At 44.5% G+C, this 25,595-nt stretch overlaps 1 protein-coding gene across 3 annotated transcripts in view; it reads right to left on the reverse strand.

Moving 5' to 3' along the window:
- Positions 1-1,847: 1,847 nt before the first annotated feature.
- Positions 1,848-25,595, reverse strand: part of Gne (glucosamine (UDP-N-acetyl)-2-epimerase/N-acetylmannosamine kinase) — a 76,446-nt gene continuing 52,698 nt past the window's right edge. For all 3 annotated transcript variants that reach the window (XM_045152468.1, XM_045152471.1, XM_045152476.1), the window contains 8 exons: positions 23,816-24,028; positions 18,178-18,265; positions 16,602-16,812; positions 14,372-14,501; positions 13,597-13,818; positions 10,727-10,909; positions 7,987-8,103; positions 1,848-4,490 (listed from right to left, as the gene is read on the reverse strand). In XM_045152468.1, the coding sequence (XP_045008403.1) occupies positions 4,255-4,490; positions 7,987-8,103; positions 10,727-10,909; positions 13,597-13,818; positions 14,372-14,501; positions 16,602-16,812; positions 18,178-18,265; positions 23,816-24,028 (1,400 nt within the window). In that variant the 3' untranslated portion in view covers positions 1,848-4,254. The remainder of the gene's footprint in view (positions 4,491-7,986; positions 8,104-10,726; positions 10,910-13,596; positions 13,819-14,371; positions 14,502-16,601; positions 16,813-18,177; positions 18,266-23,815; positions 24,029-25,595) is intronic.

Consider the following 25,595-nt stretch of genomic DNA (forward strand, 5'->3'; position numbering starts at 1 on the left):
ACGCAGTGTAGCTCTCACCAGGCACACGGACCTCTTTAGGCTCACAATACATATTTAGCTCTAGTCACAAGTCGTGCACCTATTAGCAGCACGTGGGAAGGTAGCACCCAAAAGGTGGGACAGTGCTAATTACGGAATAGTTCCATAAGCCCAGAGAGCTATTGGCTCATGCTGAGGCGCACAGCAGACTCCATGAGACAGCTCCCGCACCGATGCTCTGCCTGCGGAGGGCTTGTGGTCACGCTCTAAGCAGCGGAGTAACCATTTCTACTCAGCTGGCGTTATTTCCAAATTGGAGGAAAAGGGTTAGGTCTTGCCGTTGTCTCTGGATGCTAATGTTTGGATGGGAGAGGAGCTTCCATTAACTTGTCTTCTTTCTTGGTTTTTCAAGGTAGGGTCTCACTCTGGCCCAGGCTGACCCGGAATTCACTCTGTACAGTCTCAGGGTGGCCTCGAACTTACAGTGATCCGCCTACCTCTGCCTCCAGGTGCTGGGATTAAAGGCGTGTGCCACCACGCCTGGCTCAAACTTCTTTCTTTCCCAGCTTTTTAGTGAGGCTTTCTTTGAGCTGAACCATATTTGTTTTGCTTTCTTTTCTTTTCTTTTCTTTTCTTTTCTTTTTTTCCTAAGTAGGGTCTCACTCTAGCCCACACTAGCCTCGAATGCACAGTAATCCTACCTCAGCCTCCCGGTGCTGGAATTAAAGGTGTGCGCCACCACACCCAGCTTGGACCATATTTCTGACCTACCTGTTAACACCTGGCTCCCTCTGGTTGCAGTTTGGCAGGCACTCCTGTTCACAAAATATTTGTTCCTCCTGGCCTTTGTAATACTTTGAAGTGTTGAAATCCAGTATAAGAACCAGTTCAAACCAGCCTTACTCCTGTTCCCTTCAACTCCATGGCCCTCTAGATGGGACAGATTTTTGGTATTGTCTTGGTGCTATTGTCTGGACCAGTCCTTCTACACCATTTGGGCTTCTTGAAGAGGACACAGTTTTAAAATCTGATTGTCCAGATCAAGAGGACAGGAAAGTAGATGACCAAAGTGATGCTGTGAGTTACAAGGCTAGGTCAGACAGGCACCACAGTCCAGGTGACTTGTTCCCTGAGAGCCCTGAGCCGCTGTATCAAATGTGAGCAGGCTCAAGCTAACAGCTACCACTTAGAAGGGCTGTGTCAGTGCAGAGGTATTCCATTACAGCCCCAGCCACTGTAGCTACAGACCAAGATACTGGGCTGCACCTGCCAACCACCGCTAATTTCTAACCTACAAAAACTATGAAAGAGAATTACTGTTGAACCTAGTGTGATGGTGCACGCCTTTAATCCCAGCATTTGGGAGGCAGAGGTAGAATCACTGAGTTACAGGCCACCCTAAGACTACACAGTGAATTCCAGGTCAGCCTGGGCTAGAGTGGAACCCTACCTCAAAAAACTGGAACACCAAAAAGAAAAAGGCTGGAGGCATGGCTTGGCGGTTAAGGCATTTGCCTGCTAAAGCCAAAGGACCCAGGTTCAATTCCCCAGGACCCACGTTAGCTAGATGCACAAGGGGGCACACGCATCTGGAGTTCATTTGTTGTGGTTGGAGGCCGTGGCATGCCCATTCTCTCTCTTTCCCCCTCCCTCTTTCTCTGTCAAATAAATAAAGATAAAAAATTTAAAAAACAAAAGTATGAGAATTACTGTTGTTTTGAGGTCTTCTGAGCAAGGAAATGCTTTTTATCTGGTAAGTAAAAGGAAGAAAAACCACAGTAGTGTTTAGATTTGAACAAAGAAATTATTTTTTCTTTTGAATTTAGTTCAGAACAGTAATAAAAATATTTACATTAAATAAATAAAGGTGTGATTCAACCATATTTAATAATTTATGTCAGAATATATTAATTTCCATGATTTTGATAAAAGCTACAATTTGTTTCCAACTTGGTACCATTCTTTCAAATGTTTGGCATCAAACTTGGTAGCAGTTATATGGGTCTCACCATGGAGTGAGGCTCTGTGTGTGTCACCTGCTGCACACACTGACACCTGGGCAGCTGAGCGCCCTTCCTGGCTGGCACTGGAATGCTTGAACAACAGGCCCTGGAGATGATTTTAAGGGCTGGTAGAATTCTAGGACTCAACCAATCTATCCTTTTCACATAACCCACCAGGAAGGAAGGCATTCAGATGTGGGATTTAATCCTTCACTTTAACTTAAAATATGTCAACACTAAAACAGCACACTAAAAACAGTCAGAAAAATAGATGCATATGACTTTTTAGATACTCTAAAAGTACTTATAAAAGCCTGCCAACTAGACCAAATACTGTTCTGGCAAGATTTCCAAAGCAAAAGGACGTTTGATTGAATTCACAGTTGAGAGAGGATCAGAATAAATCAGGTCATCTGTTAGAGATTTGGGGAGATAGGGGGTGTGGTACGGGGATGTGAACGCAGAGAGACACGCCTTGTGCACGTTGGAAACCAGAGGAGGCCACTGGGTGTCCTCCCTTGCTCTTCCTCATTTCCTTGAGGCAAGACCTCTTTACTAAACTCTGAGCTGGTCATTTTTTGGTTAGCCTGCCTGACCAGTGAGGCCCAGTGATCCTCCTGTCTCTACCCCCCTCAGCACTGGGGTTACACGCATGTGTGGCCATGCTCGGCTTCTTATGTGGCTACTGGTGATTAAACTCACATAGCAAACACTTAACCACTGAGCCATCTCCCCAACTGCTCAGATACTCTTACTAAAGCTTTTGGTAACCTACAATAAAATATACCAGCACTTTGAAATGACAGGTTGTGTGGTTTAGCATGAAAGCAGGACTTGGGCTCAATCCTTCTCGAGACTCAAGCCCCACTGCTTTAGGTATGTGCTCATAGACACTAAATTTGGGACCTCTAACATGGGAAGTCCAATACCAGCTCTTAGGTTCTGAGAATTTAGGGTAATGTATGTGTGAAGCACCTAGTTCCGAGCCTGGCACGTAGACACTACATGTGTGTGGTGGGTTAGTACTTCTTGCAGGTTGCCATTCATAGAACTTTTGCCTTTGTGTGTGTGTGTTTTGCCATCGATGAAAGCACAGATTCTAAGGCAGATGTGATGACCCATATACTCAGGAGGCTGAGACGAGAACTGCCATGACTTCAAGACCAGCTTGGGCTATACAGGATGGGACTCTGACAAAAATAAATACATAAATAAGTAAAAACAGATTCTAACTTACCATGGTCCTGGACTCTAACATTAGCATACACAAACACCACCTTCACACATCCTCTGGGGTCACAGTCAACACAGTATGAAAAATAATTTTAGAGGAAGAATTGTCTGCTGGCCAGGAGTAGACACGTGGAGGACAGTTAATCTATCCTATTTCTGAGGCTGTGGTAAGTCCTAGTTTCTTAGCTCTTAAAACGACAAGGACAAGGTCACTAAGGCCAGTTAACAGTAACTTGGATCCCTGGCCTAACGCATAAGTTTTGCTTACATAAAACATCTTCAACAAGGACACTGGTGGAGTAACAAATATGTTCAGTGTCTTGATCATGGTGATAGTTTCACAGGTGTATGTGTATCAGAGCTTTATAACATACACTTGAAAAGTTGTACTGCTTTAAAAAAGTAGATGTAGGGCTGAAATAATGGCTTAGCGGTTAAGGTGCTTGCCTGTGAAGCCTAAGGACCCATGTTTGACTCTCCAAATCCTACATAAGCCAGACGCACAAAGGTGACATGAAGCAAGCACAAGGTTGCTCATGCAGAGGCTTAGGCCCTAGCGTGCCAATTCGTTCTGAAAAAAAAAGAAAAATTAAACAAATAGAATATAATCCTTTCCTGGTAAGATGTTCTTTCCCTGCCTTGGATTCCTTTCCATGGTGTGGGGCGGAAGGGTGATTAGCCCAAACTCTGCTGTGACACTCATATCCCAAGGAAGCCTGCAGATCCAGGTTGCACATTAGTAATGGAGTCCTAAGATTTCCTAGTCTCTTACTGTAGCTCCTTTGGGTGCCAAAGGACTGAAACTTACAGGATTTGCACTAGAATAACCCCTATCAGGAAAACAGGGAGAGCAGCCTATACAAAAGTACACAGGGAAAGGTAAATTTAGGAAAGAAGACAAAAAGCAAAGCCCTTCGCTGCCAGTGCTGCTGGCGATCAGATGGCAGATTTGCCCTTTGAGAAATGTTCCTCCCAAAGAGAAGAATCTGGTTCCAGTGAGAAGGTCCCGGGGCTTGGTCCACGTCCACTCCCGGCACGCTTAGTGGATCCTGCGGGTTGTGTAGTCCAGAACCATGCTGGCAGCGCCAAGCAGGGCAGGGTCCACCAAGTCTGAAACCACCACGTCTACGTCCTGCACAGAGGACAAGGCTTGCTGGCGGATGACATCTTTGACGATGTGGATATAGTGACTGGCCAGGACTCCAGACAGGATCACCAGGGAAGGATTCATAGTGTGGAGGATGTTCACAACCCCAAGTCCCAGTGCAGTTCCGGCTACAGGAAAAGAAAAATTCACTCAGATCCCTTGCCAAACTCTTACAAGTTCTGCTTGTGTGAAACTTCTTCAACAAAGACACTGGGGGAGTAACAAATAGAATAGAATAGAAAAACACTGTGGCTAGTGATAGTTAAGTATATTCACACTGTGTGATGAGAAGTAGCATTTTAAAAGCTGGTCATGATTTATTCTTTTTTTTTTTTTTTATTTTGGTCTTAGTTTTGAGGCATCTCATTCTAGTCCAGGCTAACCTGGAACTCATGGAGATCCTCCTACCTCAGCCTCTCTACACCTGTTGTTTTTTATGTAATTATTTCTATTATTTTTTTAAATTAATTATTTATTTATTTGAGAGCGACAGACACAGAGAGAAAGACAGATAGAGGGGAGAGAGAGAATGGGCGCGCCAGGGCTTCCAGCCTCTGCAAACGAACTCCAGACGCGTGCGCCCCCTTGTGCATCTGGCTAACGTGGGACCTGGGGAACCGAGCCTTGAACCGGGGTCCTTAGGCTTCACAGGCAAGCGCTTAACTGCTAAGCCATCTCTCCAGCCTATTTCTATTATTTTTGATGGTGACACTAGGGACTGAACAGACACTCTGCCACCTCTACTGAACTCTATCTCCAGCCCTTTTGTCTGTTTTCTTGTTTTATTTTATTTTTTGGTTTTTCGAGGCAGGGTCTCACTCTAGCCCAGGCTGACCTGGAATTCACTATGGAGTCTCAGGGTGGCCTCGAACTCACGTCGATCCTCCTACCTCTGCCTCCTGAGGGCTGGGATTAAAGGCATGCGCCACCACACCCAGCTTGTTTTATTTTTGAGATAGTCTCACTTTAGTCCAGAATGACCTGGAACTCTGTAGCCCAGGCTGACTTCAAATTCACAGCAATTCTCCTACCTCAGCCTCGCAAGTGTCAGACTTATAGCCAAGAGCCATCACACCTGGCTTGATTTATTCTTTTTTTCTCTTCCAAGATAGGGTCTCACTCTAGCCCAGGATGACCTAGAGCTCACTCTGTAATCCCATGCTGGCCTTGAACTCCTACATCAGCCTCCTGAGTGCTGGGATTAAAAGTTTGTGCCACTATGCCTGGCTGATTTATTCTTTTTTGTTGTTGTTTTGTGAGGTAGGGTCTCACTCTAGCCCAGGCTGACCTGGAATTCACTATGTAGTCTCAGGGTGGCCTTGCACTCACAGCGATCCTCCTACCTCTGCCTCCCGAGTGCTGGGATTAAAGGCATGCGCCACTACGCCCGGCTAGCTTTAAAAAAAAAAAAAAATGTGTGGTGTGTGTGTGTGTGTGAGGGAGAGAGAGACAGAGAAAGAAAGAACTGGCAGGGCCTCCAGCCAGTGCAATTGAACTCCAGAGGCATGCGCCTCCTTGTGCACATGTGCAACCTTGCACGTTTGTGTCATTGTGTGTCTGGCTTATGTGGGACCTGGAGAGTCGAACATGAGTTCCTAGACTTCACACACAAGTGCCTTAACTGCTAAGCCTTTTCTCCAGCCCCTGCTTTATTCTTAATATATGAAAATGGGCCTGGAAAGCTCGCCCCCTTAAGTGGCTCAGTAGTTAAGACACTTACCTGCAAAGCCTGACAGCTCAGGTTTAATTCCCCAGCTCTTTTTTGGTTTTTCAAGGTAGGGTCTCACTATAGTCCAGGTTGACCTAGAATTCACTACATAGATTCAGGGTGGCCTCGAACTCATGGCACTCCTCCTACCTCTTCCTCCTGAGTGCTGGGATTAAAGGCATGCGCCACCACGCCCAACCCCAGTACCCATTTGTTTTGCATTTTTTTTAATTTGAGAGCGACAGAGAGAAAGAATGAGAGAGAGAGAGTGTGTGAGAGAGGGAGAGAATGGGTGCACCAGGGCTTCCAGCCACTGCAAACGAACTCCAGATGCGTGTGCCCCCTTGTGCATCTGGCTAATGTGGGTCCTGGGGAATCGAGCCAGGGTCCTTAGGCTTCACAGGCAAGCGCTTAACCACTAAGCCATCTCTCCAGTCCCCCAGTACCCCATTTTAAGCCAGACACACAAAGCAGCACATGTGCCTGAAGTTTACGTACAGACGCAGACAGCCCTGGTGAACACGTACTTCTCTTTCTCTCAAATGAATAAAAATTTAAAATCATGATTGGGGGTGCTAGAGAGATGACTCAGCAGGTGCTTGCCTACAAAGCATAATGACCCATGTTCAATTCCCCAGTGTCCATGTAAAGCCAAAAAAGTGGTGCGTTCATCTGGAGTTCACTGGCAGAAGCTAGAAACCCTGGCATGCCTATATTCTCTTTTTTTTCTTTCTCTTTTCCTTTCCCTCTCCCTGAAAAGAAAAATACTTTTTAAAGATGACTTTGTGATATTTTTTGAAGTTACAAGTAGAATATAAAATTGTATACAAACAGGGCATAGGGGCTGGGAAGATGGCGCAGCAGTTAAAGGTACCTGCTTGCAATGCCTTTTGGTCTTGGTTTAATTCCCCAGCCCCCAGGTACAGCTGCCAGACTTGTTCTCTCCACACACACACAAAACAAACAAGGCATAGTGGTACATGTAGCCTGCAGTCCTAGCTACTGAGGAGGCTGAGGCAGGAGGACTGTTTGAGCCCAACTCAGGTCAGTTTGTTTCCTTATGTTATTCTTGGGCTATGAAGGGAGAAAATCACCAACAAACTGAACCTCTCCTGTCTTCCCTATGACTCACAGCCAACTTAGCCTCCCATTTCTCCCTCGAGGCCAGCCTTGGCATAAAGTGACACCCCATCTGAGACCAAAACAAAAAGGCTAGAAGTCTAGCTTAATGAGAGTGCTTGCCTAGCATGTAAAAGGGCTCATTCATTTCTACCAAAGACACAATTTTCAAAATATACAGGAGAAATGAACAGAAAAGACTGGAAAGAAATCCTAATGGTAACTCGGAATGGTAAAACCCCGTTACTTAATTTCTTATCCTATGTCAGGTAGTATTTTCTCAGTTATAAAACCAAAGCAAATTTAAAAAAAAAAAAAAAGCCTAATTCTTGGGCTAGAGAGATGGCTTAGTGGTTAAGGCACTTGCTTGCTAAGTCTAAGGACCCAGGTTTGATTCCCCAGGACCCACATAAGCCAGATGCACAAGGGGGCGCATGCGTCTGGAATTCATCTGCAGTGGCTGGAGGCCCTGGTGTGCTCATTCTCTCCATTCCTCCCCTCTTTCCTCCTGCCCCTTCAAATGAATAAAATTATAAAAAGAAAACCTAATTCTTGAGAGTCTGAGGCAAGAGGATAGCTGTAAGGTTGAAACCAGCCTAAGCAAGAGTGAGACTGCCTAAAAGAAAAAAACGGAGCGTGCCGCCACAGACCTTTAATGCTTTTTCTCTTCCTTTCTCTGCAAGTAGGAAAAATACCTCTAAGCAGCCCAGGTAGAGCCGTGGTCCCGAGGGAACACGGTTCTCTGTGGAAGTCCCGGGACCACATCTTGGGCACAGCTGCCCGGACCACAGACCCACCTGTTCTTAAGATGCTCTGGGCCTTTGCATTGCCAAGTTTCGCAGCTTGGATGAGATGCAGGGCGCCCACGGCTTCGTCCTTCGGCACTGACATTCCCTCCACCAACAGCAGGTCCTCTGAGCAAGTGGGGAGAAGCGGTCATTAATGCAGCGAGCAGCTCCACGGGGAGGCGAGAAAGCAACTGTGGGGCACCGCGTCATTGGCATTCGGCCTCTCACAACACCCCAAGCCTTTGCTGGCTGCCCTCTTGCTACCTGGAAGATCCTCAAGTCTGGAGATGGCCTCCTACGTGGTGTCTTCCTCACTTCTCACGATACTAAAGAAAACCCCGAAATGTCCTTTCCCCACCCCATCTGGGCTTAGTCCCCCCTTCAGCAACCACCCCACGTGCAGTGTAGCGCCACTTGCCAATGTCCCATGGTCATGGCAGGAGCGATTAGTGGCTGAGGAGCAACAGGCCTGGCCAGCTTGTCACCACTAGCTACGTGGGCCCACCCATGCCACTTCATCTCTGCTTCTCTTTTCTAGACAACTGGGACTATAGTACCTAGGACGGTTCCAGAATTCCTATTTTGTTCTCTGTCATCGTCATTCTGCCAGCCAGCAATGTTATGATTTGGATAAGTGTCCTCCACAGGACCATAGGTGAAAGGCTGTTTCCAAGTGATGGTATGATTGGGAGGGAGCAGAACTTCTTAAGAGCTGGGGTCCAGTACGAGTAAGTTAAGTAATTGGGGACGTGCTCTTAAATGCAGATCTGGATCCCTGGTACCTTCCTATCTCTTAGCATCTGTCCACCACAAGGTGAACAGGCCCTCTCTATCATGTGCTCCAGCCAATGCACGCTGCACTGTGCTGCCGTGGGCCCCAGGCAACAGTACCAAGTAATCATTGGCTGGAACCCCTGAAACTCCAAGCCAAAATAAACTCTATCTCTTTCCTTCATTTTGCATGCATGTGTGTCACATGTCACATGGTATATGTATGCATGTATGTGACATTGCATGAGCTCCAAGGACACATTGGATGTCCTTCTCTTACCATTTACCCACTGGAGTCTCTCAGTGAACCTGGAGTTGCTGTTTTTGGTCAGACTGACCAGTGAGAGCCAGCAATTCTCCTGTCTTGGCTCCCCATAGCACCCAGCTATTTATTGTATGTATAAAGCATAATGATACATGTATCTGTGCTGTGAAAGTTGCATGAGAGGAAAGTGATTAGGAGGGAAACAAAAGATCTCCACAAGCCTCTTAGGGGATTGGTAATGTAAACAAGACTCAAAATAAGAGCTGTTTTGAGGTCATTAAAATGCCCTGTGGGGGCTGTAGAGATGGCTTAGTGGTTAAGTACTTGTTTGTGAAGCCTAAGGACCCCAGTTTGAGACTCGATTCCCCAGTACCCACGTAAGCCAGACGGACAAGGTGGTGCATGCATCTGGAGTTTGTTTGCAGTGGCTGAAGGCCCTGGTGCGCACATTCGTTCTCTCTCTCTGCCTCTTTCTCTCTCTCAAAAAAATAAAAAAAAATGAAAATAAAAATTTTTTTAAAGATTTTAAAAATGCCCTGTGGCCAAAACTAGCTAACTTTTCTGATATCCTCATAAGCAATTCTTGACCACAGTGACCAGATCCTTTGTAACATCCTCCTTTGGGGGCTTCGGTTCTGTATCCCCCATCTCTCTCCCTACTCCTCACATGCTGATGATATCAGGATTTCACCCTTGACTGTCTTTGCCTCACTTCCTGGGCCTCCTTTAAGTTTTAACTACCACCTCAATACCCATAATCCCTAAATCCTTCCCTCTCACTCCAGTCTGAATCCACCTGTCTCCTAGGGATTTCTACCAGGATGTCTAGCGCACAAACACCATCTCTCACTTTCGCCTATTCCTCCTCTTAATATTTCCAACTCCAAGGGGTCTGAGGAGAAAACAAAGTCAGTCTAGAACCATATGAACTTAAAACCATCCTCCTCCATTTAACTACCATTTTCCTCCTAGAAACCAAAAGGTCACAGTTCAGTTCAGAATCTGAAATGCAAATCAGACTGTCTTTTATTTCAGCTTTTGATAGTTTCGTAGAGCCACTGGGCCTGGGGTCCCTTCCCCTACTCTATGCCTTGTTACTTATGCAGCATCACTCTTTCCTCACCCAGAAAGGTGCTCTTGCCATCCAAACTTGCCTGGCTCGTTGCAAGTATCCTCTAATGCTCAACTCGCAGGAGAGAACCCTGGCACCCCCTCCCTTCCTGGGATGCAGAGGGCAGGGAGGGAACTCATGTCTTTGGTATATGTATCTACCGCCTTGACCATCATTCTCAACACATTTGGCACACTGTATTATGATGATATGAACTAAATTCCTCTTGTATTTGCCTAGAAATCATCCTCATGTTAATAACTTTAACTAGGAAGTTTTAATTATAACAGATCTCTGAGAGTTTACAAACTGTAAGATGCTCGTCCATTTATTCCATCATTAAAATGTATAGTAAACTCCACCCTCTGCTAATGGCTGAGAAAACAACAATGAACGGACTCTTCCCTGGAGTCCTGGAGCTCTAGGTTCCTGTCTACCACTCTCTCCCCTGGGCAAAGAAGATTGTACATCTGGGTGGGCACCAAGGACACTCCGCAGCATCAGTTTGCAGCAGATGAAAAAGGTTCAGAGTTGTGGCTTCCATGCTCAGCTCTCTTTGTCTGTATTTTGTTAGCCAGTGCCTAAAGGAGGAAGATACGAACCATCGTGTAGCTTTTTGGCTTCCCTCTGCAAAGCCATCCCAGAGGCGTAGGCTTCAATACACCCATGGCTTCCACAGGAACAGTCGGGCCCATCCAGAGACACCACAAGGTGGCCAAGTTCCGCAGCGCAGAAGGAGCTTCCGTGGATCAGCTCATGCTGGTGGATGATCCCACCGCCGATTCCTGCAAGAGGCAGAAGTCACTGACGGGGCCTTCGACCTCAAACAGAAAACTATGATACAGCTGAGCAAAGCTTTGTAAAAAATATAATAATTCTGGGCTGGAGAGATGGCTTAGTGGTTAAGACATTTGCGTGCAAAGCTGAAAGATCACAGTTCAACTCTCCAGGAACCACATAAGCCAGATGCCCAAGGTGGTGCATGCAGTGGCTAGAGGCCCTGGTGTGCCCATTCTCTCCCTCTTTCTCTATCTCAAATAAATAAATACATTTTTAAAAATAATTTTTACTTTCTTATTTATTTGAGAGAGATAGAAAAAGGCAGATCGAGAGAGAGAGAGAGAGAGAGAGAATGAGCACGCCAGGGCCTCTAGCCACTGTAAACAAACTCTAGAAGCATGCACCACTTTATGCATCCGACTTAACATGGGTACTGGGGTAACTGAACCTGGGTCCTGAGGCTTTGTACGCAAGCACTTTAACTGCTGAGCCATCTCTGCAGCCTGGGGTTTTTTTTTGTTGTTCTTTTTTTCTTGAAGCAGGGTCTCAATCTAGCCTAGGTTGACCTGGAACTCACTCTGTAGTCACAGGCTTGCCTTGAACTCACAGCAGTCCTCCTATCTCTGCCTCCCTAGTGCTGGGATTAAAGGCATGTACCATCATGCCTGGCTAAAGGCTCTGCTGTCCTGCCATCTATCAATTCTTAGGGTGCCTATTCAACTCCTGTCCTTCTTTTTTTTTAAAAAACAAAATGCTCATTTTTATTTATTTATTTGAGAGTAACAGAGAAAGAGGCAGATAGAGAGAGAGAGAGAGAGAATAGGTGTGCCAGGGCTTCCAACCACTGCAAATGAACTCCAGATGCGTGCGCCCCCTTGTGCATCTGGCTAACATGGGTCCTGGAGAACTGAGCCTCGAACTGGGGTCCTTAGGCTTCACAGGCAAGCGCTTAACCACTAAGCCATCTCTCCAGCCCTGTCCTTAACTGTAGCTTTCTTAAACTGTTCTGAGCTTGAAAGTGGTATCCAAGCTTGTAAAACTGTCCAAGACAAAGGAAGTACAGGAAACAAATACTAGAGGTTCAAAGGGAAGTGACGTAATATAGAATTAAGTGAAAAAAAATATATAAATAAAACGACTCTTGCTGGGAAGCCCTCGCTGGCCTGGAAGTTTAGGGTACACTAGCATAGCATGAACTCCGCGCAGTCCTCCTGCCTCTTCTTCCCAGTTGCTGGGATTACAGATGTGAGCCACCACACCTGGCTAATTATCTTCCGTCAATGTTGAGGATTGGACCCAGAGTCTCAGGCATGCTAGGCAGATGCTTTTACTACTTAGCCCTTTATTTGTCATCTGTTTATTTGTACGTGTATGTGAGGAAATCTTGCTGTTGTGAACCCATGCCCATCCAGCTTCACGTGGGTGGCTGGGGAATTGAATCCAGGCTGGCAGGTTTTGCAAGCAAGAGCTTTTAACTACTGAGTCACCTCACCAGCCCCTGCTTTTATTTTCATTTATTTAAGTAGCCCAGGCTGGCCTCAAACTCATGTTCCTCCTGCCTCAGAATCCTGAGTTCTAGGATTACAGGCATGCACCACCACGTCCAGATTGCACATAACTTTTTTTTCAAATATATTTTAATTTATTTCTTTGAGAAAAAGAAAGAAAATGGGCACACCAGGGCCTCTAGCCACTGCAAACGAACTCCAGACACATGCGCTACCATGTGTATCTGGCTTACATGGGTCTAGGGAATCGAACGTGGGTCCTTAGGCTTCACAAGCAAGCACCTTAACTGCTAAGCCATCTCTCCAGCCCTGAACACAACTTTTGAGGTTAGGCATACAGATATGAGATCAAATACTGGTTCAAACACTTAGTCATTGAGTCTGTTTAAAAAAATAAATAAATAAATTGGGGCTGAAGAGATGGCTTAGTGGTTAAGGAGCTTGCCTGCGAAGACTAAGGACCCATGTTCTACTTTCCAGATCCCTCCTTAGCCAGATGCACAAAGGTGAGGCAAGCACAAGGTTGAGGTGCCCACTAGGTGGCGCAAGTGTCTGGCGTTTGGTTGCAGTGGCTGAGGCCCTGGTGCCTCTCTCTCTCTCTCTCTCTCTCTGTTTCTCCCTCACTCTCTCTAAAAAAAAGTTTAAAAACATAATTTGTACACCTTAAGTACATATGATAAAAATAAATAAATAAACCCTAAAAACAACAACCAGAGGTGATAGCCAGTAATCCATGCATTCAGGAGGCAGAGACAGAAGGATTTTAAGTTTAAAGCTAGCCTTGGTCATAGATCAAGTTTCAAGTGTGTCTGGGCTACACAATGAGACCCTGTCTCAGAAAAATGAACAAAAACCAAATTAGGGCATCAATAAAAATGACAGTAGGGGGCTGGAGAGATGGCTTAGTGGTTAAGGCACATGCCTGTGAAGCCTAAGGACCCAGGTTCGATTCTCCAGGTCCCACGTAAGCCAGATGCACATGGTGGCGCATGCATTTGGAGTTCGTTTGCACTGGCTAGAGGCCCTGGCATGCCCATTCTCTCTCTGTGTCTTTAATAAATAAATAAAAATAAATCTTAAAAAAAAATGACAGTAGGGAATGCCAAAAGTCTATCTTGCAGCCAAGCACGGTGTCTCGTGTGGCAGTCATGTCCTCACAAGCAGCTTCCTCTTGCTTCTCTCACCTGTGCCAGTGATGAGTGTGACAAAGTTTTCCAGTCCCTTTCCTTGGCCAAATTTCCTTTCTGCCATGGCAGCACAGTTGCCATCATTGTCCACCCACACAGGGAGATGCAAAGTGTCAGACAGGGGGGTTCTGAGGTCCACAGAGTTCCACTCCTGGATCAGTTTGGTTGAATGCAGCACGATTCCTTCCTGGGGGTTCACACGGCCGCCTGTGGAAATTCCTGAGCACCACAAACAGGGTTTCTTTTCAGTAGTCCTCTTAGGAAAGCATGTCGGCTTTCTTGGCTCAGAACACAAATTAATTCACCTAAGATATCCTAACATTGCCAAGGACTAAAAAAGAATACCAGGCAGCCTTGAGCTAAATCTATAGTTCCTCACAGATTTATACAACCATCCATACTTCTCCCATAATGCTTCTTGGCATCTCAAGAAGTCCCATGCTTGGAGCCTATATGCAGGACATTTTCCTAATGTTCAGTTAAGCATGAGAGTTTGGTGAACTGTAAGCATAAAAATGAACATTTAAAAAAATATTTATATGTATTTATTTGAGAGGTAGACAGTGAAGTAGACTGGGAGAGACTGAGCACTCTGAGGTTGTTCCAGGGCCTCCAGATGCACTCGCCACTTTGTGTATCGGGTTTTACTTGGGCACTGGGCAATCAAACCTGGGCCTTCAGGCTCTGCATGCAAGCACGTTTAACTGCTGAGCCATCTCACGCCAGCCCCCCAAAGGAACTTACTTTCATAACTTGTAATTTATAGTCTCACCTACTCCCAGAATTCTGCAGTTCAGTTTTACAGCTTCTGCTGCAGCCTCCACACACATTTGTAAGATTAAGTTAATCCTCTCTTCATAGGTTTTAGGATTGAACTGAGTGTACTTCTTAACTACTTCACCCTAAGAGAAACACACACACACACAAAGCAAAACAAGTAGTAAGATCTCTCTGACAATACTATGAACTGACTGGGCTTTTTCATGATGAATCAAACCTTGCTGTGAGATGGGTGCTATAGATCTACATGACTGCCGAGGAAGGCCTGGCTGTGGGATGAGCCCAAGTGATTTCCTGGGAATCCATCCTGCCAGAGACTGCTAAGTCTGACAGCTCCACAGCCAATGAGGAGGACGCCTCTCTTGGGTCAACGTTGTCCAATCTGAATTTAGTTCATTAAAAGGTCTTTTTTTTGGGGGGGGGGGGTTCCAGGTAGGGTCTCACTCTAGCTCAGGCTGACCTGAAATTCACTATGGAGTCTCAGGGTGGCCTTGAACTCACGGCGATCCTCCTACCTCTGCCTCCCAAGTGCTTGGATTAAAGACATACATCACCACACCCAGTTTAATTCCTATAATTTGATGTTAAAAATCTTTTTTTGTTTGTTTGTTTGTTTTTTTGTTTTTCCAGGTAGGGTCTCACTCTAGCTCAGGCTGACCTGGAATTCACTATGTAGTCTCAGGGTGGCCTCGAACTCACAGTGATCCTCCTACCTCTGCCTCCTGAGTGCTGGGATTAAAGGCGTGTACTACCACGCCCAGCTTAAAAATCTTTACTAATGGATTTCTGAAACTTTCTACTTACATGATACTGCAAACAAAGATTTCCCTGGTAGGGTTATCCTTCACTAAATCATTAACAGATCATGTTAACATAGTTTCTTAGTTTGGGTTATTTATTTATTTATTTATTTATTTATTTATTTTGAGGCTGGATCTTACTCAAGGCCAAGCTGATCTGGAATTCACGCTGTAGCTCCAGACTACCTTTGAACTCACAGCAATCCTCCTACTTCAGCTTCCCCAGTGCTGGAACTAAAGACATAAGTCACCATATCTGTTTTTTAAAAAATACTTTTATTATTTATTTATTTGTGAGAGAGGGGGAGAATGTATGGGTATACCAGGGCCTCTTGCTATCACAAATGAACTCCAGATGCATGCACCACTGTGCAGCTGGCTTTAGGTGGGTACTGGGAATTGAACCTGCATCCTCAGGCTTTGCAAGCAAGCATCTTTTAACCGCTGAGCCATCTCCCCAGCTCTCATAGCTTCTTATTTTTATGAAGGCTGTCAGTGGTATGGTAATGGTGTGGTTAATAGATTAATGATACGTTATACTCAGTAAAGAGCAAACTTGTAAAACTCCAAACACAGGGACTAGAGAGATGGTTCAGCAGTTAAGGCACTTGCCTGAAAAGCCTAATAACCTGGGTTCAGTTCCCCAGTACCCACGTAAAGCCAGCTGCACAAAGTGGCACATGCATCTGGAGTTCATTTGCAGTGGCTAGAGGCCCTGGTGAGCCCATTCTCCCTCAAATTCTGTCAAATAAATAAAATCCTTTTTAAAACCTCACAAACCAACACAGCTGGTCATATCCTAGAAAAGGGGCCAATTCCCCACCCTAAGACTACGTAGTGAATTTCAAGTCAGCCTGGACTAGAGTGAAACCTTACCTTGAAAAATCCAACCAACAAAAAAGAGAGAGAGAAAAGAGGAAAAGAGGCCATCTAAAATGTTGTAACCAATTTAAAGAATTTTTTTTTTAACTTATAGAATTTCAGGTCTGAGTGGCAAATTCCTCTCTAATGCCTAAAGGGCTGTCCCCATTGTCAACTCAAGTTTACTGTATTGGATTCCCTAAGAATTCATTTCTTTAAAATGTTTGTTTTGGTTTGCTTTTGTTGTTGTTTAAGACAGGGTCTCACACTTTGGCCCAGGCTTGGCCTGGAACTCACTATGTAGCTCAGGCTGGCCTTGAACTTGCAGTAATCCTTCTGCCTCAGCCTTCCAAGTACTGGGATTATAGCCATTAGCTACCACACGTGGCTTAAAATGTTAATGATTGGTAGATAGTGAGAAAAACATTGTAATGGATCAAAAGTCACTACTATAGGCAAGTGATGACACATTCTTCTGTGTCTTCCAGTCCTGCCTCCCACCAGCACATCCACAAGTCAGCTACTCCAGGGGGAAGGGCAGGAAGGCAGCGGCGATGTTACCTTCATGCTGACTATGGCGACTCTCAGGTTTGTCCCTCCCAGATCAACAGCCAAGGCACTCAGAGTTTCCAGAATATGGTCAATGTCCTGAGAGATATTCTCCTTCACAGGAGGGAAGCAGAATTTCTTTTGTAGTGGCTCTTGAAGATCAATAGACTTAAGAAATTTCAAAATCCTTGGAACAGCATTTCCATCCCCATATATCTTCGAACTGCAATATCAAAAAACATCAAGTAAATCTATCATACATGATATATACTTCTATACCTTCTCTGTTTGTGTCCTGAGGCAGGCTCTTGCTCTAGCCCAGGCTGACCTGGAACTCACTATGTCGTCTTAGGGTGACCTTGAACTCACAGCGATCCTCCTACCTCTGCCTCCTGAGTGTTGGAGTTCAAGGCATGCGCCACCACACCAGGCATACTTCTATTCTTAAAATAACCCCTTTGGGCTAGGAGCCTACCACATAGTGCAATGTTAGAGCACTTGCCTAGCATGTACAGGGCCCTGAATTCAAGCCCTAGTACCATAAAAATTCGTATAACATCCCCACAGTGTGTGTATGTGTATTTTCAAACATCATGCAAATAATAACTCATGCTGTATAATTGTTTTCTGTCAATTAAAAATAGAAAAAGAAAAAAAGCCAGGCATGGTGGCACACATCTTTAATCCCAGCACTTGGGAGGCAGAGGTAGGAGGATCTCTGTGAGTTCGAAGCCACCCTGAGACTACATAGTGAATTCCAGGTCAGCCTGGGCTAGAGTGAGACCCTACCTTGGGGAAAAAAAAAACAGGGCTCGAGGAATGGCTTAGCAATTAAATCATTTGCCTACAAAGCCAAAGGACCCAGGTTCAATTCCCCAGGACCCATGTTAACCAAATGCAAAAAGTGACTCATATGTCTGGAGTTTATTTGCAGTGGCTAGAGGCCCTGGTGGGCCCATTCTCCTCTCTCTCTCCCTCCCTCTTTCTCTATGTCAAATAAATAAAAAATTTTTAAACGATAAAAAAAAAACAAAAAACCAGCCGGGTATGGTGGCATATGCCTTTGATCCCAGCACCTGGAAGGCAGACAGGAGGATTGCTGTGAGTTTGAGGCCACCCTGAGACTATGTAGTGAATTCCAAGTCAGCCTGAGCTAGAGTGAGACCCTGCCTCGAAAAACCTAGAAAGCTGGGCATGATGCTGCATGCCTTTAGTCCCAGAAGAGAGTTCCAGGTCAGCCTGGGCTAGAGTGAGACACTGCCTGGCAAAAACAAGCAAGCAAACAAAAGGAAAAAAAAAAAAAAGAGAGAGAAAGAAAACCCTAGAAATAATTACACAGAATTAAGTAGAGTTTCTCAGCAACATAACAACTGAGTACTGCATTTACTTTTGTTATTGTTTTAGAAATTTTATCTTTACATTTCTGAGAAAAACTATCAATTTGAAATAGCACAGAGTCAAGCCAAAATTAAGTTGCTAAGCTAGAATTAAAAACCTTGTATGTGTGGGATGGATATATGGATGTGTGGATGTGTGTGACTGCGTGTGCCCCTTTTAAATCACTCCAAAGTAGAAGTCACTTACTCACCAAGGGTACTGTTTACCAAACTGCAGATGCAGCGCTTGCAATATTTTGTCTTGGGTGTCAGCATCCCGGACATGAAGAACATTCTCCCCTAGGTAAATCCAAAGACACGTTACAATGATCTTTAAAAACATTCATTTTGGGCTGGCTTAGCGGTGAGGCACTTGCCTGTGAAGCCTAAGGACCCCAGTTCAAGGCTCAATTCCCCAGGACCCATGTTAGCCAGATGCACAAGGGGGTGCACGTGTCTGGAGTTCATTTGCAGTGGCTGGAGGTCCTGGTGCGCCCATTCTTTCTGTCTCACTCTGCCTTTCTCTCTGTGTCTGTCACTCTCAAATAAATAAATGAAAAAAACAACATTCATTCATTTATGACAGAGAGAGAGAGAGAATAGGCGTGCCAGGGCCTCCTGCCACTGCAAGTGAACTCCAGACACCATGTGCCACTTTGTGCATCTGGGGAATCAAACTGGGACCATCAGGCTTTGCAAACAAGTGCCTTTAACCACTGAGCAATCCCTCCAGACCCCATTACAATGATTTAAAGTATGAACATCCAAAGAATGAAGAAGTTAGTAGTGTACTGTACTCATGATTTAGTCCTGAAACCCAGCAGACTGCAAAGTACTCTCCCATTCCCGTGTAGCAAACAAGGGAGTTTTAGCTGAGTGTCTGATCATCCACCCAGAACTGTTCTTCAGCATCCCTTGCAGCTAGATGTGGCAGACAAAGACTAGGTTCTGATGCATGTGAGTGTTGTAGTCAGCCTCGCGCTGCTGGCAGAAAACACCTGACCAAGATCTTGTTGGAGGAAAGGTGCTACGTCCATGGCGACCTCGCCTGTGTAGCAAGCAGAGATGCTTCTGTACTGGAAGAGAGCTGAGGACAGAGGGCCAGCACTCCTCGGAGGGATGCCCCCGGTGACCCCTTGGCAGTCAGTTACTGTAATGGTTCCTGCTGCCCATGAAGTCACGACGACCTAATTGCTGGCGCCAATGAGCTGTTTTCTGCGTTCTGTTTCTTTCCTGCTTCCTTCTAGTTGTTTGTCAAAGAACAGCTAGTTTCTACGCTACACTTACTATTAATCATGCACGCAATCAGAGTACAAAAAACAATTTGAGTATTGAATGTGCCCCTCCTATGATTAGGGCAATGGAGGAAATGTATAACTCTACTAGGAATAAAAAATTAACTTTAGGACAATTTTTTGATGGTGTAGAGCAAAAACAGCTTATGATGAACGATACTGAGCCTGAGAATATGAAAGTAGAAATGTTGATCGGTAGTGTTCATAAGAAGCATGACAGTTCTGCAGAAAAGGAGTTACAAAACTTAGGCATTCCCACCAGGAAACTTCCTGGGGGATATGTTCAGTACTTGATCAAGGGCAGATGGTGGACTCCTAGAGCTGGAATCTACTTAGTTCCACTCCCCTATGAGGGAGGATATGATGAATTCGGTAATAGATGGGTGAATTATGAAGAAAAAAGGAGGCTATGGCATTCTCTTCCATTTATGGGAACGCTTAGCAAGGAAGCGTAAGCCTTGGTGTTTATACAGTCCTTGGGGTATAAGAAATAAGTAACCTGTTATTCACCTTACACCTTTTACCCTAGTTTCTGTTCGTATAATGTTGTGGTCAATGGTGCGAGACGTGCTTCTCAGAAAATGGGTACATTTCCTGCCTGATAAACACTACATGTATGCTTACAATAGAACAATACTTAAGATTGTTTAGATTAATAATTCTTGAGATCACTTGTTCAATCTGTATAAAACCTTGATAAAAACTTCAGTAAATCGCAGCAGCATATTCAACTTAGAGTGTGTCTGTCTGTCATTTCCTCGCCGAATCCCGAGTTCTCCTTGAGCCTTCGCCCTTGTTCTCCCTCGGTCCTGATCTCCCCGAGAGTCAGTCCGCGGCAGAAAGGGTTATTTTGGCTTACAGACACAAGGGATACCTCCATGACGGCAGAGCAAATGATGACATGAGCAAAGGGTGGACATCACCTCCTGGCCAACAGCAGCAGGAGCATGTGCCAAACACTGGCAAGGGGAAGCTGGCTATAATACCCACAGGCCCACCCCAACTGCCTCTGAGAGGCTCCAATTCCCAAACTGCCACCAGCTGGAGACTTAGCATTCAGAATACATCAGTTTATGGGGGACACCTGAATCAAACCACCACAATAAGGATATTTGCAACTTTCGAGGCAGCTTCCCTCCCCCAAAGGCTGAAAATGTGGACTAGACAGCAAAACTTAGAATACCCATCCAGTAGACAGGCCATCTCTGATGACTGGAGAGCTAGCACACCAGAAAGAAAGAAAACCTTAGCTGTTTGCTGTGGTACCTGATCACTAGCTCTGTACCATCCACATACCATTAATTCTCAAACTTAAGTTCAACCCGAACTCTCCCCGGCACCGTCCATCTCCTTCCTTGCCATCACTGTTTTGATTATCTAAGCATCTAAAGGGCTGAAAAGATGGCTCAGTAGTGAAATGTGCTTCCTTGTAAAGCCTGCCAGCCTAGGTTCAATTCCCCAGTACCATGTAAAGCCAGATGTATAATGTGGCACATATGTCTGGATTTTGTTTATAGCAGCAGGAGGCCCTGGCATGCCCATATTCTCTCTGTCTCTCAAATAAATAAAAATATTTTTTTTATTTTTGGGTTTTCGAGGTAGGATCTGGAATTCACTAAGTAGTCTCAGGATGGCCTCAAACTCATGACGATCCTCCTGCCTCTGTGCTGCCACCCCCTCCTTCCCCCATGAGTGTTGGGATGGAAGAAGAAAGGAAGAAAGAAAAGAAGGAGGAGGAGGAGGAAAAAAGGAGAAACACCTTCAACTTCATGACCATGAAAGAATTCTTCATTCTAACCCTACTAAATCTGCTCTCTCTCAATGTCCCCATATCTGGGAAGAATACCCCACTGCTCAGCACAAAATCTGATTATTATCTGCCTCCCTCTCTCTCTGTCAAATAAATAAATATTTTTTAAGTGTGTGGAAAGATGGTTCAGTACTTAAGGTGCTTCTGAAAAACCTAAGGACCTGGGTTCAATTCCCTAGAACCCATATAAATCCAGATGCACAAGGTTACACACGCATCTGGAGTTCATTTGCAGTGGCTGGAGGCCCCAGCACACCCATTCTCTCTTACCTTCCTCTTTCTCTCTCTCTCCCCCTCAAAAAAAAAAATTAAATTTAAAAAATTTACAAATCTATTCATAACTATTGATTCATTTCTTCCTTTTACAGCCCACATACAAGCATCAGCAAGTACTGTTACAAAATCTAGATCTAGTTGTTCTGTCTCTAATACTACCACATGCCGTAAGCTACTATCATCTCATCTGAACAACTGCTAACGTGTTTTAACCCGTCTCTTCCCCCATCATGTCCCACCACATCCTGTATAAGCTCCCAGAGTGATCTTTCTAAAATGCTTGTCACATTGTGGCACTCCCTCTCTTTAATGGCTTCCCATATATTTAGAAAAACTCCCAGATTACTATTTTGGCTTACAGAAGCCTGCCTTGAACCAGATATGATGGTGCACACCTGTGATCCCAATACTTGGAAGGGTCAAGAGTTCAAGGTCATCCTTGACTACATATCAAGTTTAAGGCCAACCTATGCTACATGGAACCACATCTCAAAAAAATAAAACATTGTTCTCCCTCCCTCCCCCCTCTCTCAAATAAATAAATAATTTTTTAAAAGGGCTAGAGTCATGGCTTAGCAGTTAAGGCACTTGCCTGCAAAGCCTAAGGACTCAGGTTCAATTCCCCAGGACCCATGTAAGCCAGATGCACAAAGAAGTACATGTATCTGAAGTTCGTTTGCAGTGGCTTCAGGTCCTGGTGTGCACGCTCTTTCTCTCTACCTGCCTCTTTCTTTCTCTCTCGCAAATAAATAAAATTGAATAAATAAGTAAATAAAAATCAAAGTATCTGCCTCTTTTCCACTACTTTTAGTCACTCTGGCCCTTCTGTTTCTTCAGTACATCAAACTGGGCCTTGACACAAGCTGTCTCTGCTCTGATCCTCATAAAGCCGAAGTGTCATCTCCTTAAAGAAGCTTTCCTTGCCGGGTGTGGTGGTGCGCGCCTTTAATCCTAGCACTAGGAAGGCGTAGGTAAGACGATCACCATGAGTTCGAGGCCACCCTGATACTCCACAGTGAATTCTAGGTCAGCCTGGGCTACAGCAAGACCCTACCTTGAAAAAAAAAAAAAAAAAGCAAGAAAGAAAGCAGTTTTCCTTTAGCAACCTGGCCCATCACAGTACCTAGTGTTACAGTCTGCATGGCAGCTACAAGTCCTGTGTTTTTCTTTTTGGTAGTTTGTCATCTCTATTTTCCCCTGCCCCTTTCCTTTGGAGTATAAGTTACAGAGGAGCTCATCTCTTGTTAGTCTAGTATACTGCCAAATCCAAGTGCTTGTTACGTATTTTAGGAATGGATTTGAAAGATATTTTTGTTTTTTTGAGGTAGGGTTTCACTCTAGCCCAGGCTGACCTGGAATTCACTATGGAGTCTCAGGGTGGCCTCGAACTCATGGTGATCCTCCTACCTCTGCCTCCCAAGTGCTGGGATTAAAGGCGTGTGCAACTACATCTGGCCTGGATTTGAAAGATTTCTATCTCATGATTTTTATTTTCTTGGTGAAACAGGGAGTAAAGTAATATGCTGGGAATGGGAGGAGAGCTTCAGAGAGTAGAAACTAAGAAGAGCCAATATGGAGAGAGGAAGAAGGACTAGACGGGAACTAGTCTTAGCTGTAGTCTAGTTCCTTTACATTTACAGCATGTAAATAACGTCCATTAGCCATGGCTCTGTAGTTACATAGACATGGCGTTAGAACTTGAACTGATGTTAATAATGTGGCTCAGCATAATCATTAATGGTCCCACTTAGAATTACCATACTCTTTTTTTTTTTTAAATTTTTATTAACATTTTCCATGATTATAAAATATATCCCATAGAATTACCATACTCTTAAGGACTGACTGAAAGGTCATTATACCAAGCCCAGAAAATACAAGATACTCATGACACATTCAACTGTATTCCCTCTTAAGACCATCAAAGAACACAACTAAGAACCGCTTAGTGCTAATTAACTTTGCCAGGGCAATAAAAATGCAAATAGAGCTATAAAACTTTGGAAATCACCATAGAGGTTATTAAAAAATATATATGGGAGCCGGGTATGGTGGTGCAAGCCTTTAATCCCAGCACTTGGGAGGCAGAGGTAGGAGGATCACCATGAGTTCGAGGCCACCCTGAGACCACATAGTGAATTCCAGGTCAGCCTGAGCTAGAGTGAGACCCTACCTCGAAAAACCAAAAAAGAATATATATATATATATATATACACACATATATATTATATACATACATATATATGAGACTGAGGTGGGGAGGGGATATGATGGAGAATGGAGTTTCAAAGGGGAAAGTGAGGGGAGAATGGGTATTACCATGGGATATTTTTTATAATCATGGCAGTTTTTAATAAAAAAATTTGAAAAGAAAAAAATATATATATATGGCCAACAATGACGCATGCAAAGTTTACAATAAATAACGCATACGAATCTAGTCAGGTGAGATATAAGAAAGGTAAATACCTGTTTCCCTTCCAATCTGACGTGTTCCCAGGTTGATCACAGGCGTTCCGAAAGCCCCAACCTCTCGTACTCCACAGCTGCTATTCCCGATCATACACCCAGCATGGGCGACCAGCTGGATAAACTGGTCAAACGGGACGTGTTTAACCGCACGGAAATTGGGATGATGCTCAATGCCTTTCTTCCGCATCACTCGAACCATCTCTTTGCTGCCTGTGAAAGCAAAGAGCCAGTTTTTGTATTATTAACTGGTTACTGAGGCAAAGGAATAATAAGCAAATATGATAACACCCCAGTAAAAACTTACACAGCAACTAAGTGGCTAAAGACAAGCCAGCAGGTTTTTTATTTTTTTCAAGGTAGGATCTCACTCTAGCTCAGGCTGACCTGGAATTCACTATGTAGACTCAGGGTGGCCTCAAACTCACGTCAATCTTCCTACCTTTGCCCCTTAGTGCTGGCATGTGCCACTACGCCTGGATCCAATGCATTTTTGAAATATTTTATTTATTTATCTATGAGAGAGAAGGAGAGAATGGGCATGCCAGGGCCTCTAGCCACCACACACGAACTCCAGACACATGTGCCACCTTGTGTATCTGGCTTACGTGGGTCCTGGGGAATCAAACCAGAATCCTCAGGCTTCATGGGCAAATGCTGTAACCGCAAAGCCATTTCCCCAGGCCCAGCCAGCAATTTTTAAACAGGAAGGTCACAAGGCCCATACTGTAAGCCAATGAGAGCCTTTGCCCAATTCCATTCACATTTCCACTAACCCAAGTTTCCACCTCTGGATTTTACCTCAAGCAGTATGGCTGACATTTTATTTTAAATGTATGACTTCAAAACAATTGGGAGATATGGGGGATGAAGGAGAAGCAGTATTTAACAGCCCTTCTCTCCCTTTTCTTTGTTTTTGTTTGTTTGTTTTTGACACAAGAACTCACTATGTAGCTCTGGAACTCTTGATCCTCCTACCTCTGCCTCTGGAGTGCTGGGATGATCAGCCTGTACAACCACAAAAGGTCTGCTGGTTTTTCTGTTCATTTCTTCCTAACCACAAGAGGGAAAATTGCTCATCTCCTGGCTGGAAGGCAGGACAGTGACTATACCATGGTCAGAAGCTGTGTTGGCATTTCTTCTTTTCTTTTCACTTTCTCTACATGGCAGGGCAGGTAAACGGACTTACAGTCCAATTCCTTGGTACATGACTGGCCACTTCTCTCTACCCAGTCTCACCAGAGTATCCCAGCCTCACCTAGAGTTATAATAATATCTGCTACTCTAGAAGGTCCATTATTCCAAGATTTACATCTGGATTCTGTTGAAGACTCCTCTTTGACCTGCAGCTTAAACACATGCACTAATCTAGTTTTCCAGAGAGTTCTTCACTGGAGAACTGGAGGCACTAAGCCAGATGATAGCTTTAATGACAAATAATTAATTCGAAAGTGTAGGCAATCAGAAAAGCTGTACAAATGGGATATATCATTGACAGATGCATAAATATTTTACAAATAGTTACGCAGGATTTAAATGATTAGAAAAGAAAAAAAAAAAAAAACTTTAGGTTTCTTTTTTGAACTACTGATACACCTGGAAAAATCTAGGTTGAGTCTTGTCAGTTGGTTGCCTCCAACAGAGAAAATTACTCAAAGGATACTGGAAGAGGTTCTTTCAGGGTAAGATGGTGATATGTTGGTACTACAAAGAAAAGCTTCTAGCCCCTTTCCTGAAAGAATGCCAGAGCTCTGCAGTGAGCGCTGTCGGACACAACAGC

This window comes from Jaculus jaculus, chromosome 1 (assembly GCF_020740685.1).
Source record: "Jaculus jaculus isolate mJacJac1 chromosome 1, mJacJac1.mat.Y.cur, whole genome shotgun sequence".
Taxonomy (NCBI): Eukaryota; Metazoa; Chordata; class Mammalia; order Rodentia; family Dipodidae; genus Jaculus; species Jaculus jaculus.